This window comes from Malaya genurostris, chromosome 2 (assembly GCF_030247185.1).
Source record: "Malaya genurostris strain Urasoe2022 chromosome 2, Malgen_1.1, whole genome shotgun sequence".
Taxonomy (NCBI): domain Eukaryota; kingdom Metazoa; phylum Arthropoda; class Insecta; order Diptera; family Culicidae; genus Malaya; species Malaya genurostris.
The window spans coordinates 283,175,495-283,188,023 of NC_080571.1; the positions used below are offsets into that span (position 1 = coordinate 283,175,495).

General features: G+C 39.5%; 1 protein-coding gene across 1 annotated transcript in view; it reads left to right on the forward strand.

The window, feature by feature from the left end:
- The window catches only part of LOC131430331 (uncharacterized), a 494,804-nt gene that overhangs the window by 460,980 nt on the left and 21,295 nt on the right, over window positions 1-12,529 (forward strand). The window contains exons 12-17 of the mRNA XM_058595215.1: window positions 327-441; window positions 793-907; window positions 1,016-1,654; window positions 1,731-2,083; window positions 2,145-2,263; window positions 2,697-2,882. Of these exons, the coding sequence (XP_058451198.1) occupies window positions 327-441; window positions 793-907; window positions 1,016-1,654; window positions 1,731-2,083; window positions 2,145-2,263; window positions 2,697-2,882 (1,527 nt within the window). The remainder of the gene's footprint in view (window positions 1-326; window positions 442-792; window positions 908-1,015; window positions 1,655-1,730; window positions 2,084-2,144; window positions 2,264-2,696; window positions 2,883-12,529) is intronic.

Consider the following 12,529-nt stretch of genomic DNA (forward strand, 5'->3'; position numbering starts at 1 on the left):
CGTCTCGTTTCGAACGCTTTAGCAAATGTTATCATGACATCGTTTGTCAAACATTGTTCCGCTTATGATATCGCGTTTTTGTTGCTACCAGAAAAAAATAACCCATTTCCCCAGTAAATCCCCGTTATCCCAATCGAATTTCACCCACTCACTGACACGGCTTCAGCCGATGACGGTCGTATTCGCCTTTTCGTTTCGCTCGTCACGCACAAAATTTATTGTTTCCTGTTTCATTTACACACACGTGTTTTCTTTCTCTTTTTCTCGTTCACTCTCTCTCTCTCTCTCTCTCGGCGTATGTTTGGCTTGTCGGCCCCATCGCACAGACCCACAGGATTAGCGGCGATGGGCGTGGATGGGTGGATGAGATGTCGGTTCCGTTCTTCAGCCAAAACGGAAGTTCATACATTGCCATTTCACCACTGCGCGATGGAGCGGCAGGTAAGAGTTAGCTATCTCTAAGTTGCTTAGTGTGTGTGTGTATGGCGGGGTGAAAGCTTGACTTCCGAGGGTACTTCCGAGTCTGACGAAGAACGTTCCTGGGAACACTGCTTTCAAAGCACGTGCAAAATCGTAGCTTTAAATGATAATCGCTCCCTACATCTGACTCTTCGGTGAGTTGTTTGACTTTCTTGGATCGACTTGCCTTTGCCAAATTGTGTTTTTTTTCTGCTACACATGAAACTCATAACCCTTCGGACTTTTATGTTATAGCAGTGACTGTCTCGATCGTTTTTGCCCTGTGTTTTCGCTATCCATTTCCATTGAAATGTATCCTTTGCACCCCTCCAGGACACTTTCGACATCTGGTACATGTGCACATCGGCAAGAAACGAATCATTCCATTGACACATGGCCGCTTCGAGGTGAACAAAATACTCCACTGGGACCAGGCGAACAATTTTGTGTGAGTATTTGCTTTATGGCGGCCGTTGTGCCACCATGCTTTTTTGTTTTTCTTTCGTTTTTTTTTTTCGTTTATAACTTTACTCATCACTTGTCGCTTGTCCACTAGCTACTATTTGGGTGTCCCGGAGCACTCACCCGGACAGCAACATCTGTACCGAGCCTCGTCACTGCCACCGAAACAAGGTACATCGCCTCGGGCCCCACGGTGTTTGACCTGTAGCCACCACCCGCACGGTAGCCAATCTCGGGTCTCTATGGTGAAGGCTTCCAATCGGGTCCAGCAACAGTGGAATGACGACTGGGAGGATACCGGTGACGAAGAAGATGACTACATCGATATTCCCCCGACAATGGCGGCGGCGGCAGCAGCAGCAGGAGCCGCACCGAAAAAGAAATGGAAATCGGAAGAGACACCGGTAGTCCCACCGCAGGCACCGTGTCAGTTCTTTACGGCCACTTTTGCACCCAACAGCAATGAATTTGCTCTTATCGAGTGTCTCGGCCCGGTGGTGCCGTTCAGTGCCATCTATCGGATTAGTTTCGATCCGAACAAGAGTCCCACCCAGGTGTTGTTCTATCTGCAAAATAACACTGCCCTTGTGGAGCGCATCTCGAGGGTGGCACTGCCACAGGTTAAATCCTTCCCGGTGATGATATCCGGCGGATATCATGCCCAGGTCCGGCTGTTTCTACCACCCGGGCTGCGAGAGGACGAAATTACCCGATATCCGATGATTGTGCATGTGTGAGTAGTAGTGGAAACAGTCAGTTTACTGGGTATGTATGAACATAAACGTATCGTCCAACTTTTTTTTTTCTAGCTATTCCGGCCCTGGCACTCAGCTCGTCACCGACAAGTGGCGTGTGGACTGGAACACGTATCTGGCCGGTACGAAGGATTACATCGTAACCCAAATCGACGGACGGGGTTCCAGCGGGCAGGGATATCAGCTGCTGCATGAGGTTTATCGACGGCTTGGCACCGTCGAAGTGTCCGACCAGCTTGAGGTGGCCGAGTATCTGCGCGATAGTCTGCACTTCGTCGATAAACGCCGTGTTGGCATCTGGGGCTGGAGTTACGGTGGCTACACCGCTACTCTGGCGATGGCCAGCCCAACGACACTGTTCCAGTGTGGCATCAGCGTTGCGCCCGTCACCAACTGGAAGCTCTACGGTGAGTAATGAGGAAAAATATCCTGCTATGGCTCTGTAAATTAAACGATGGGATTCCGTAGATTCGACCTACACGGAGCGCTACATGGGCCTGCCGAACGTGACCGACAATTACAAGGGCTACGAGGATAGCGATTTGTCAAGATATGCCGAGAAGCTACGTGATAAACAATTTCTCATGGTAAGTCCATACTAAAACGTTTGTCAGTCTCTCTGTGGGAGAGGTGCTTTTCCGGAACCGTATCCAATCCGTTTGCCATACTAATTAAGGTAACATTTTCGGTTTTCACTGTCTAAAATTTTGAGAACTGGCCCAGGAAAACTCTATTAAGTAATAAATCATTGAATTATAAAACTATAAAGTCAACGGCCCGTAGTCAACCGTTTCCCAAAAAAGCATCTCCCCGGACTGACTGGCCGACACCGTGTAGGAGTGGTCTCACTTTCCGTCGCACCGCAGGCCACTTAGTTAGGAAAAAGCGATAAAAATTAAATTCTCTTCCATTTAATCTATCGTTGCTCGTCCGTCCCAAAACCCACGCACTCTCGCACCGACCGACCGACCGACCGGTTCCGGATATCAACAACAACTACTACTACTACTGAAAAAAAAGGTTCACGGCACGGCAGATGATAATGTGCACTTCCAGCAGAGCATGGTCTTCTCGAAGACACTGTCGGCAAAGGGAGCCCTCTACAAGCAGCTGATATACCCGGACGAGGGTCACAACCTGGCCGGTGTCAAGCGACATCTCTACCGATCGATGACGTTATTCTTCGAGGACTGCTTCCGGAAGCTGGTAAGTGAGTGGGTGTTTGGGTAATTGAGACGGCAGGTGCCACTCGCCGACCGAGGGCTTCTCGGTCCGTCTGGGGTTTATGGTGATTCTTTTAACTTTTTTTCTGGATGCGGATGATTTATAATGTATGACTTGAATGTTTCATCTGTAACAGGGAACCATTTTTCGCAACATCTACTCTCGAAATTGATTTTCGTAAAGATTAACCCTTTAGCATTCTTAACATAATTCTTATGAATTTCGAAATTGGGAACAAAACCCAATTACTAAGGACTGTATCAAAAATAAGCTATCCACAACTTACTTAATTTTAAATTCTGATAAAAAACGTTCTTAATCCACCTAGCAGTGAGATGATACCCATTTTTTATCAATCCGTATGTGTTTTTTTGCATGAATATTCTTCGGTGTTTCAGTTTTCATGACATTATTCTAATGTCCGTCGTTGCTATCGAATCGAAATTGAATCTAAAAGTGTAACAATCGATTAAACATTCCATGATATGTCGAAGTAACTTCCACTTTAGAGTTTAGGGTAATTTAAGGTACTTCTAGAGCCGGTATTCAGGAACTAGCATAACCCAAACCGATTCGTATGGCCATATGACGAATAAATTGCAATATTTTTGAGTCCAACTTTAAAGCTTTTCGGGATTATCATCTTCGATATCGCTCAGAATTTTAAAAATTCATTCTCCTACAATTCCAGAATCGGAAGTCAGAATTGGATAAAATAGAATTTATTTTAATTTGAATTTTTGTTTTTGAAATTCGTTTTGGCTTTTTTTGAGAAAACGAATGAGCTTTGAGAAACGATTCGATACTGGAACCGGAATTCGGAATTCGGTGTAGCCGAGGTCAGACAAATTCACCTGAGTAGCTGTATAGTTTACATTTGTTTCAAAATGTTTGAAAATCAATGTTGGGTGCCTTTCGAAACGAAAACTGAATACAACCAAAAATGAAATAAGTTTATTTGGTTATCGACTATCCAAATCTGCTAACCCGATAAACCTGATTAATTTATGTGAAATAGACATTTTTATACTAATCACCCTGTATCCCCGAAACCGGAAGTTGGATCTGACTGAAAAGCAAGATGTCTTATAGAATCTAAAGACTTTTTATTTGAATCTAAGATAATTCTTAGACTTCATTCGAATCCTAAAACGGTTCACCCATTTACGAGAAAAATGAGTTACACAATTTAAATTTCGTTTCACATGTTTGGTCGGAACCAAACATAATTCAGGAACTTTGTTTGGGGGTATACGACTTTTCGTATGAATCTGAATTTGTAGAAAAGAAATTTTCCGAGAAAATTGAGTGAAATTATTTGTCACACATGCATTTGCTGATCTCGACGAACTGATTCGAATGGTATATGGATGTTATGTTCTTCCAGCATTTATTGCTGTAAGTAGTTTAAAACAATATAATTAAAAAAAATTCTGCCCTCATCTGGTTTATATACAGGGTCCGGCATTCGAAGTGTAACTAATTAAAAAGGCCATAAATTCAGTTTGGAAAATTACTTTTTCTTAATTCAAAGTACAAAATGTGTAAAAATAATACAAAATTCAGAATCAATTCACTTTTGCTCGATATGACCACCTTTTGCCTTGACTTGATGACTTGAGAGAGCGAAGGAGTTTCTTCGTTTGGCCGAATGTGACTTGCAGGTATTTTGGCCCACTCGCGGACAATAACTTTTTTCAGCGCCTCGAGACTGGTGTATCTTTTAGTTCGGACTTTGCTCTTCAAAATGGCCCAAAGAGAATAATCCATTGGATTCGCATCTGGTGAATTCGAGAGCCATTGTGTGCACGTGATGAAGTTCGGAACGTTGTTTTTCAGCCATTCTTGGTTCACTCGAGCTTTGTGAGACGGTGCCGAGTCCTGCCGAAACGTCCATGGTCTGCCATCGAAATGTTTGTCTGCCCACGGCTTCAAAACAACCTCCAGAAAACTTTCCCGATAATATGTCGCATTTACCTTGACGCCAGGCTCGATGAAAACGATTGGAGAGCGCCCATCTGCGGTTACAGCGGCCCAAACCATTATCTGTAGCGGGTGCTGCCTCCTGGTGGCCAATCGATGACTCAAATTCTCGTATGAACGGTCGGTCAAGTAAACCCTATCGTTTTGAGAGTTTACGAATTGCTCAATTGGAAAAATTTTCTCGTCAGAAAATACAATGTTCGGAAATTGACCGCTTTCGGCAAAACGAAGCAACTCCTTCGCTCTCTCAAGTCATCAAGTCAAGGCAAAAGGTGGTCATATCGAGCAAAAGTGAATTGATTCTGAATTTTGTATTATTTTTACACATTTTGTACTTTGAATTAAGTAAAAGTAATTTTCCAAACTGAATTTATGGCCTATTTAATTGGTTACACTTCGAGTGCCGGACCCTGTATGTCATATTCGAACGATTATGTTGCCAAAAACGAGCCGTGCTAAAATCGGTCCGAGGCTAAATGTCATGAAAAAGGATGCTGTACACAGTCTTTTTGGTACTTAGAAACAATTGTATGTAACAGTATAAAAAATCGTGTTTTCCGTTGTTTCCAAGCATTTCTTTGTCATACAGCGCTCAAAACTCCTACTGCTGGAATAGGGGAAGAAATCGTTTACACAAAAATTTCGATATCTCCGTTAAAAATGGACGGATTTTAACAATCTATGGCTTGTTGGATAGGTATTACCGTGCGGAATCTAAGTCTGAAAACATATTCTGTTTTCAAGGTCAATTGTGACATATACTGTCAAAAAAACTGAAAATTTTGACATAAAACTTCGTATAACTCAAAAAGTAAACATCCGATCTCAAAACCAATCAATAGCGTTCTGGGTGACGGGGAGACCTTTCATTTGCGACTAGTTTGATCAAAATCGGTCCAGCCATTTCTGAGATCTCGACCTCTTAGTTGACAACACACATACAGACACACACACACATACATACACTCACACGGACATTTGCTCAGTTCGTCGAGCTGAATCGATTGGTGTATGTCATTCGGCCCTCCGGGCCTCGGAAAAATTTTCTAAAGTTTGAGTGAATTCTATACCTATGTAGCAGTCACGTTTGTCATGATTCAAATAAGTCAGCCGCCGCTTGAAATAATTCCCTTCCGTGTAAAAAGTTAAGCATCTCTAATCAGATGAAGAATGAACACCGGCGGCTAATCTACATTTCTTTGCGCATACAAACTTTTTCTCTTCCTTATATAACCGATCGGTCTCACTATATTGCAAAACCAATACGAATGGTTAGGTTTCAGCCTCCGAAGAGTCCTCTTTCGCGTAGTCTTATCAATGTTCGCCAGATAACGATTTGAACGCAAAAAGGGTATTGGCGCGAGATGGTTGGATGCATAAGATTCGAGAGGGAATGAGCTAACGAATCTTAAAACTATTGTCCAAGAAGTTCGGTTTTCGAAAATACGAATCTTACTTCGGTAAAATTACGTACTTCCGGTTAGCTAAGACTGAAATTCGGCATTCTGAGGGTTTTAGGGAAAAGATCTAATCCATTTCCATCTAGACCGTGGAAGAGGCTAGAGTGCGTGTTTTTACTTTTGTTCCGCGGTGCGTGTTAGAAGGTATTAAATTCAAACATGAGATGTCTTTAAAATTTGGTAATAGTTCTGTTCTTAGGTGTTGCGTTAATATTAGCAGTAGAAAGTGGGAGAGGAAAGCACAAATGGTCAATGAGCACAAGTAGGGAGAGAAATCACGCACGCACATAGGAGCTAGGCTAGATAGGAAATTAGAAAAGCTAATATAGACATGCAATATAAAGTCAAACCGTTTTTCCGTTAATAAATGATTATTTATTTCAATGCCTAAATGTAACTCGATTGTAATCATAGAACTCCTATAGGTATTTGGTGGGGTTTTCCGTATGTTTGCGTCACTTCGTTAGAGCTTTTTCGTTGTTGGCTGTCTTCCGCTCAGCGGAATTTGAATGTGTGCTGTAAGTTCAGCTTCCATTAGGTTTACGCTATCTGGTGGCAGATAGCTGCACTGCCCATGATGATAAAGTTAGGCACGGGTAACTTTCTCACCGTTGATTATCTGAGGGTAATGAGGTTTCGGTGATTGCTGCTGACTGATAATAGGGTCATCTACCCGTCTTTGGAGACTAGTTTTTGGTTAGCCTAACTTGACCGATCCTGATTCATTTTTTCGTTGACCTTCTTCGGGAACTCGCCCTAAGGAGAGTCTCATCCGGGCAAACACATCGTGGCGTGCAGTCTTCCTTGTAGGGAAGTGGCGCTATAAACTGCACGCTGGTTAGGGATCGGCAAGGGTCGGCTACACCTATTTTACCTTTTTTTATATATATAAAAAATAGGTATAGAATTCGCTCAAAATTTAGAAAAATTTTCCGAGGCCCGGAGGGCCGAATGTCATATACCAATCGATTCAGCTCGACGAACTGAGCAAATGTCTGTGTGTGTGTGTGTGTATGTGTGTGTGTGTCTGTATGTGTGTTGTCAACTAAGAGGTCGAGATCTCAGAGATGGCCGGACCGATTTTGATCAAACTAGTCGCAAATGAAAGGTCTCCCCGTCACCCAGAACGCTATTGAATGGTTTTGAGATCGGATGTTTACTTTTTGAGTTATACGAAGTTTTATGTCAAAATTTTCAGTTTTTTTGACAGTATATGTCACAATTGACCTTGAAAACAGAATATGTTTTCAGACTTAGATTCCGCACGGTAATACCTATCCAACAAGCCATAGATTGTTAAAATCCGTCCATTTTTAACGGAGATATCGAAATTTTTGTGTAAACGATTTTTTCCCCTATTCCAGCAGTAGGAGTTTTGAGCGCTGTATGACAAAGCAATGCTTGGGAGCAACGTAAAACACGATTTTTATACAGTTACATACAATTGTTTCTAAGTACCAAAAAGACTGTGTACAGCATCCTTTTTCATGACATTTAGCCTCGGACCGATTTTAGCACGGCTCGTTTTTGGCAACATAATTGTTCGAGTATGAAATATGTAAACCAAATGATGGCAGTTTTTTCCAGTTGAAAGCAATTTCATAATTATATTGATTTAAACTACTTACAGCAATAAATGCTGGAATAACATAACAACCATGTACCATTCGAATCAGTTCGTCGAGATCGGCAAATGCGTTTGTGACAAATAATTTCACTCAATTTTTTTCGGAGATGACTCAACCGTTTTCTACAAACTCAGATTCATACGAAAAGTCGTATGCTCCTAAACAAGCTTCCTGAATTATGTTTGGATCCGATTTCTGGTTCCGGAACTACAGGATGATATGTGAAACGAAATGAGAATTGTGGACCCATTTTTCTCGTAGATGGCTGAACCGATCTAAAATTCAAATGAAAAGTTTTAAGATCCTGTAAAACATCTTACTTTTCAGTCAGATCCAACTTCCGGTTTAGGGGATACAGGATGATTAGTATAAAAATGTCTATTTCACATAAATTAATCAAGTTTATCGGGTTTTCAGATTTGGATAGTCGATAAAAAAAATTATTTCAGTTTTAGCGATATTTGGTTTTCGATTCGGAAGGTACCCAAAAATTGAATTCGCACTACGATTTCTCAAAGATGTCTACACTGATTTTCAAACATTTTAAAATAAATGTAAACTGAACAGCTACTCAGGTGAATTTATCTGACTTCAGCTAAACCGATTTTTGAATTCCGTTTCCAGTATCGAATCGTTTCTCAAAGCTCAATCGTTTTCTAAAAAAAGCCAGATCTACGAAGACAAAATTAATTCATATTATCCAATTCTGACTTCCGATTCTGGAATTACGGAATGATGAATTTTTAAAATTCAAACCGTCCCTGGAAGTACCTTAAATTACCGTAAACTCTAAAGTGGAACTTACTCCGACATATCATGTAATGTTCAATCGATTGTCACACTTTCATATTCAAATTCGATCCGATTTGCAGTTTCGATATTACAGAGTAATGAGTGATTAAAATCTCAAATTACCGCTTAAATCGACGGTCATTAAAATAATGTCACGAGAACTGAAACACCGAAGAATATTCATGCAAAAAACACATGCGAATTGATAAAAAAAAGGTATCATCTCACTGCTAGGTGGATTAAGAACGTTTTATATATATATATATATAAAAAAAGGTAAAAAATCGTTAAAATATTGCTGACTTTCGAATAGCTCAACAATAAGATCAGTAAAAAGTATCATTTACCGATCGATCGGTAGAGCTGAGCTGAGACTCATTTCTTCATAATTTTATACTGAATTATTTATCACTCCATACTGAAATTTGAGGACATTTACATAAAAATTGTAAATACATGAGATTGGTAGCTATTTTGGTCGGTTTGGATTAAAACCTGGTAAAATATCATCTTTGGTCCGACAAAATCGATTTATTTAAATGTGCTCGAAAAAACATTATGCTTACTGCCCAAAACATGGAAAATATTCAGATATCGAAGACTATATCTTTCTGAAATCGTTATTAGCTTTTCAATTTCAGTAAATTATGTAATTATCCGAAATTTATTAGTAAAACAAAAGTTTACCATTTGTAATTTTTATCCTCATGTTTACCGGAATCAATTAAAATTCAACTCAGCTTTTATAGATTTTACGATGAATTATTCTTTTGCTTGGGATTTACTAAAAAAAATTTCTCTGACGGACAATGATTTCCACTTCGAGTCACTGAAATTCTAAACGTAGCGAAATACTTAACGATTTCTTTAAACTCGACATTTGATTTTTCTAGTTGGGAAAGAGTTGTACAAGCAATACTGATCGTTCAATAAAAATACATCTTTAAAGATAGTAACATCGACAAATAGTTCGAAGAGGAAATCAAATTTCTTCTTGTCCTTGTTTGATTAAACCTAACTTCTATTGGGTTGTAAACACAGCCTAAATATATTGTATGCATGGCTAGATTACAGGAAAAGGCTTCTGTGTTTCCGTTGAAGAGACTTAAAAAAGTTCTTTGAAGAATCCCTTAGAAATGCATATGTTTGAAATAAAGATATAAAAAGAAATTAAAATTCAAGGAAAAAATGAAATTGCCCGCTTCAGAAAACTTGATTTTTTTTCTAAGTAGGGTAACGGTACCTTCATTCATTTCAGCTCCGTATCTCAATAAGCTGAAATTTAATGAATTCTGAGTGCATTCGTAAAGATAATAACACCAGCATTATGCACAATTATGCCGTAATCTGATTTTTCAGAGCCGAAACAAAGATATTTCATCCGATTTTATCCTAATTTGTTGATTGGTAGTCGCGTAATCCTCAAAATAACGTGGTAGCTCAACACATGAAATGATTATTAGTACAATAACCCTATGTAAGCTGAATGCATTTCTATAGCCATAAATTTTAATCTTTTATTAGTCTGGATTATTCTAAACATAAAATATAATCAACACAAAAATTTTATAAGATAGGCTCATGCAAATGCAATTCTTCATGTAAAAACAGGTCTTGATACCAGATAACAAATTAAATCGTTCAAAACGATTAAAGAATAATATCAACGAATTCCTAGTTCAATAAAATATAATCAGTTGTTCAAATAGATAAATAGTTTGTCTTTACGCAAAAATAATACTTATGCATGTGAAAGATTAATTCGATCAACCTTTCGAGCTTTCACTACACACCTTCTGAGCAAACACCGTAAAGTACAGCGGTAGAATACATTTTCGTCCGCAACTGTAAAGTACTTTTTCATCCGCAGTAGAGTACATTTTTGTCCGCAGTAGAATACTTTTTTTTCGTTGGTGGTAGGAAGCTACAGTACATTTTTGAAATCTACGGGAGTTACAAGCAGCAGTACAAGGCCGTACCATCAAGAAACGGTAGAATGAAGTAGAGTAAAATTTGTTTCTAGCTGTTCCGTTCTGATCGTCGCTGGTACTCTCTCTGCGGTAAATGTACCATCAAGCAGTTGTAGCAGGCTGTAGAATTTTGAATGTGTAGAACGTACAAGGATAAATGTATTCTACCACTACCGTTTGCATCCCTGCACACAGGTCATGAATACTTAACAGCCAATTTGCAATGCGTCCTCCCATTGTACGTCTTGCTACACAGTCTGTAAATGGCGAGGAACGCTTCTTAAAGACAAGACCCAAAAATAAAATACATGAAAATTATCTACCTACAATATACATGGAGAGTATGACACCCACTAGCATAAAAATACTATTGGCATCGGAACAACCAACTACCAACAACATCAGATAATCTCCTATGTATTTTAATCAAAGTCCATCAGAAATATGGAACGCAATCTAATGAAGCAATGGCCGCCCTTGACTCTTATGTGAACCTTTCAAGAAGCGAACATCTCCGCCGTCTCAAACAAATCCTCAAAGCCGAAAACAATTTCACAAGGCCGAATTTTCGGAAATAACGACACCCTCTATTGAGGTAGAATCATACAGGGTGTCCCACGAAAAATTTGGAATTTTAAAAAGCAACAATACATAAACGGTTTGAAAAGCTGAACCAACCGAACACAGAACTTACTAATACAATTGTCAAAAATTACCAGGACCCTTACTCAATAAAATTATTATGTACAACTTATGTTAGACCAATTTGGAATACTGCAGCATAGTGTGGAACCCATGCACCTCCGTACACGAACAACGCATCGAATTTGTCCAAAACCAATTTCTACTGTATGCACTTCGCAAACTCAACTGGACTACATTTGCTCTTTCATTATATAAAGCATATTGTATGGTCATAAATTTACAAACACTCGAAGAACACCGCAAAGCTACAATGCTTTACTTTATCAACGGCATTATATCTCAACAAATACAATCTGAGTAATTTATTTCTCAACTAAAATTGTAGGCTCCTTGCGCCCCTCTTAGAAGTCTTCAAATATTCTCGGAAAAATAATCGATCTAACTATGTTCAGCAAACAAATAAAAGAAAAATCAGTATCGTAGAAAAATAAATAAGTAAATAGTTTGAATCAATAGAGCTGAAAAACACAGATAGAAAAAGTATCTGATCAGCAATCGCCCAACAGGGACAGAAGCGAACCCGAAAGCCCTACAAAGCTGCTAACGATATACCTACACTGCGATGATGAACGAAAAGGATTGTAGGTTCCTGCTGTACCCAATTTGGCAGGTCATATACACTTGTGGTGAACGGTAGGAACCATTCGTGACTACAAACTAAATATCTCCAAAAAGAGCTTGTAGTTTTTGATACAGCACTTTCAAATCCCGTTATTTTGGTACGATTTTGCATTTAGCTACTGTAAACCTCGGGGACCAAAGAAAAACAAAATGTGTCAAAATGAAAAAAATTAAAGTTACGTACCTAAACTGACAAAAAAAAAATCAGGAGGTTCTCAATCGCTAATATCGCTGATACATTTTACTAAAAACCCATCCTGCAATTCAGGTAACCGGTAACAGTACGCGCAGCTGCTAACAATATACCGATGCGCTATCACTAATGATAAGATCTATAAAGAAGCTCCTGCCGTGTCAGGAATAATTCACCGATAAGGAAAAGTTTTTTGTGGGTGATCTCTTGGATGGATCCGCTTCCAAGTAGTAGTTTTGTAGTTCAGACTACAAATGACACAAAAACTGAGTGCCTC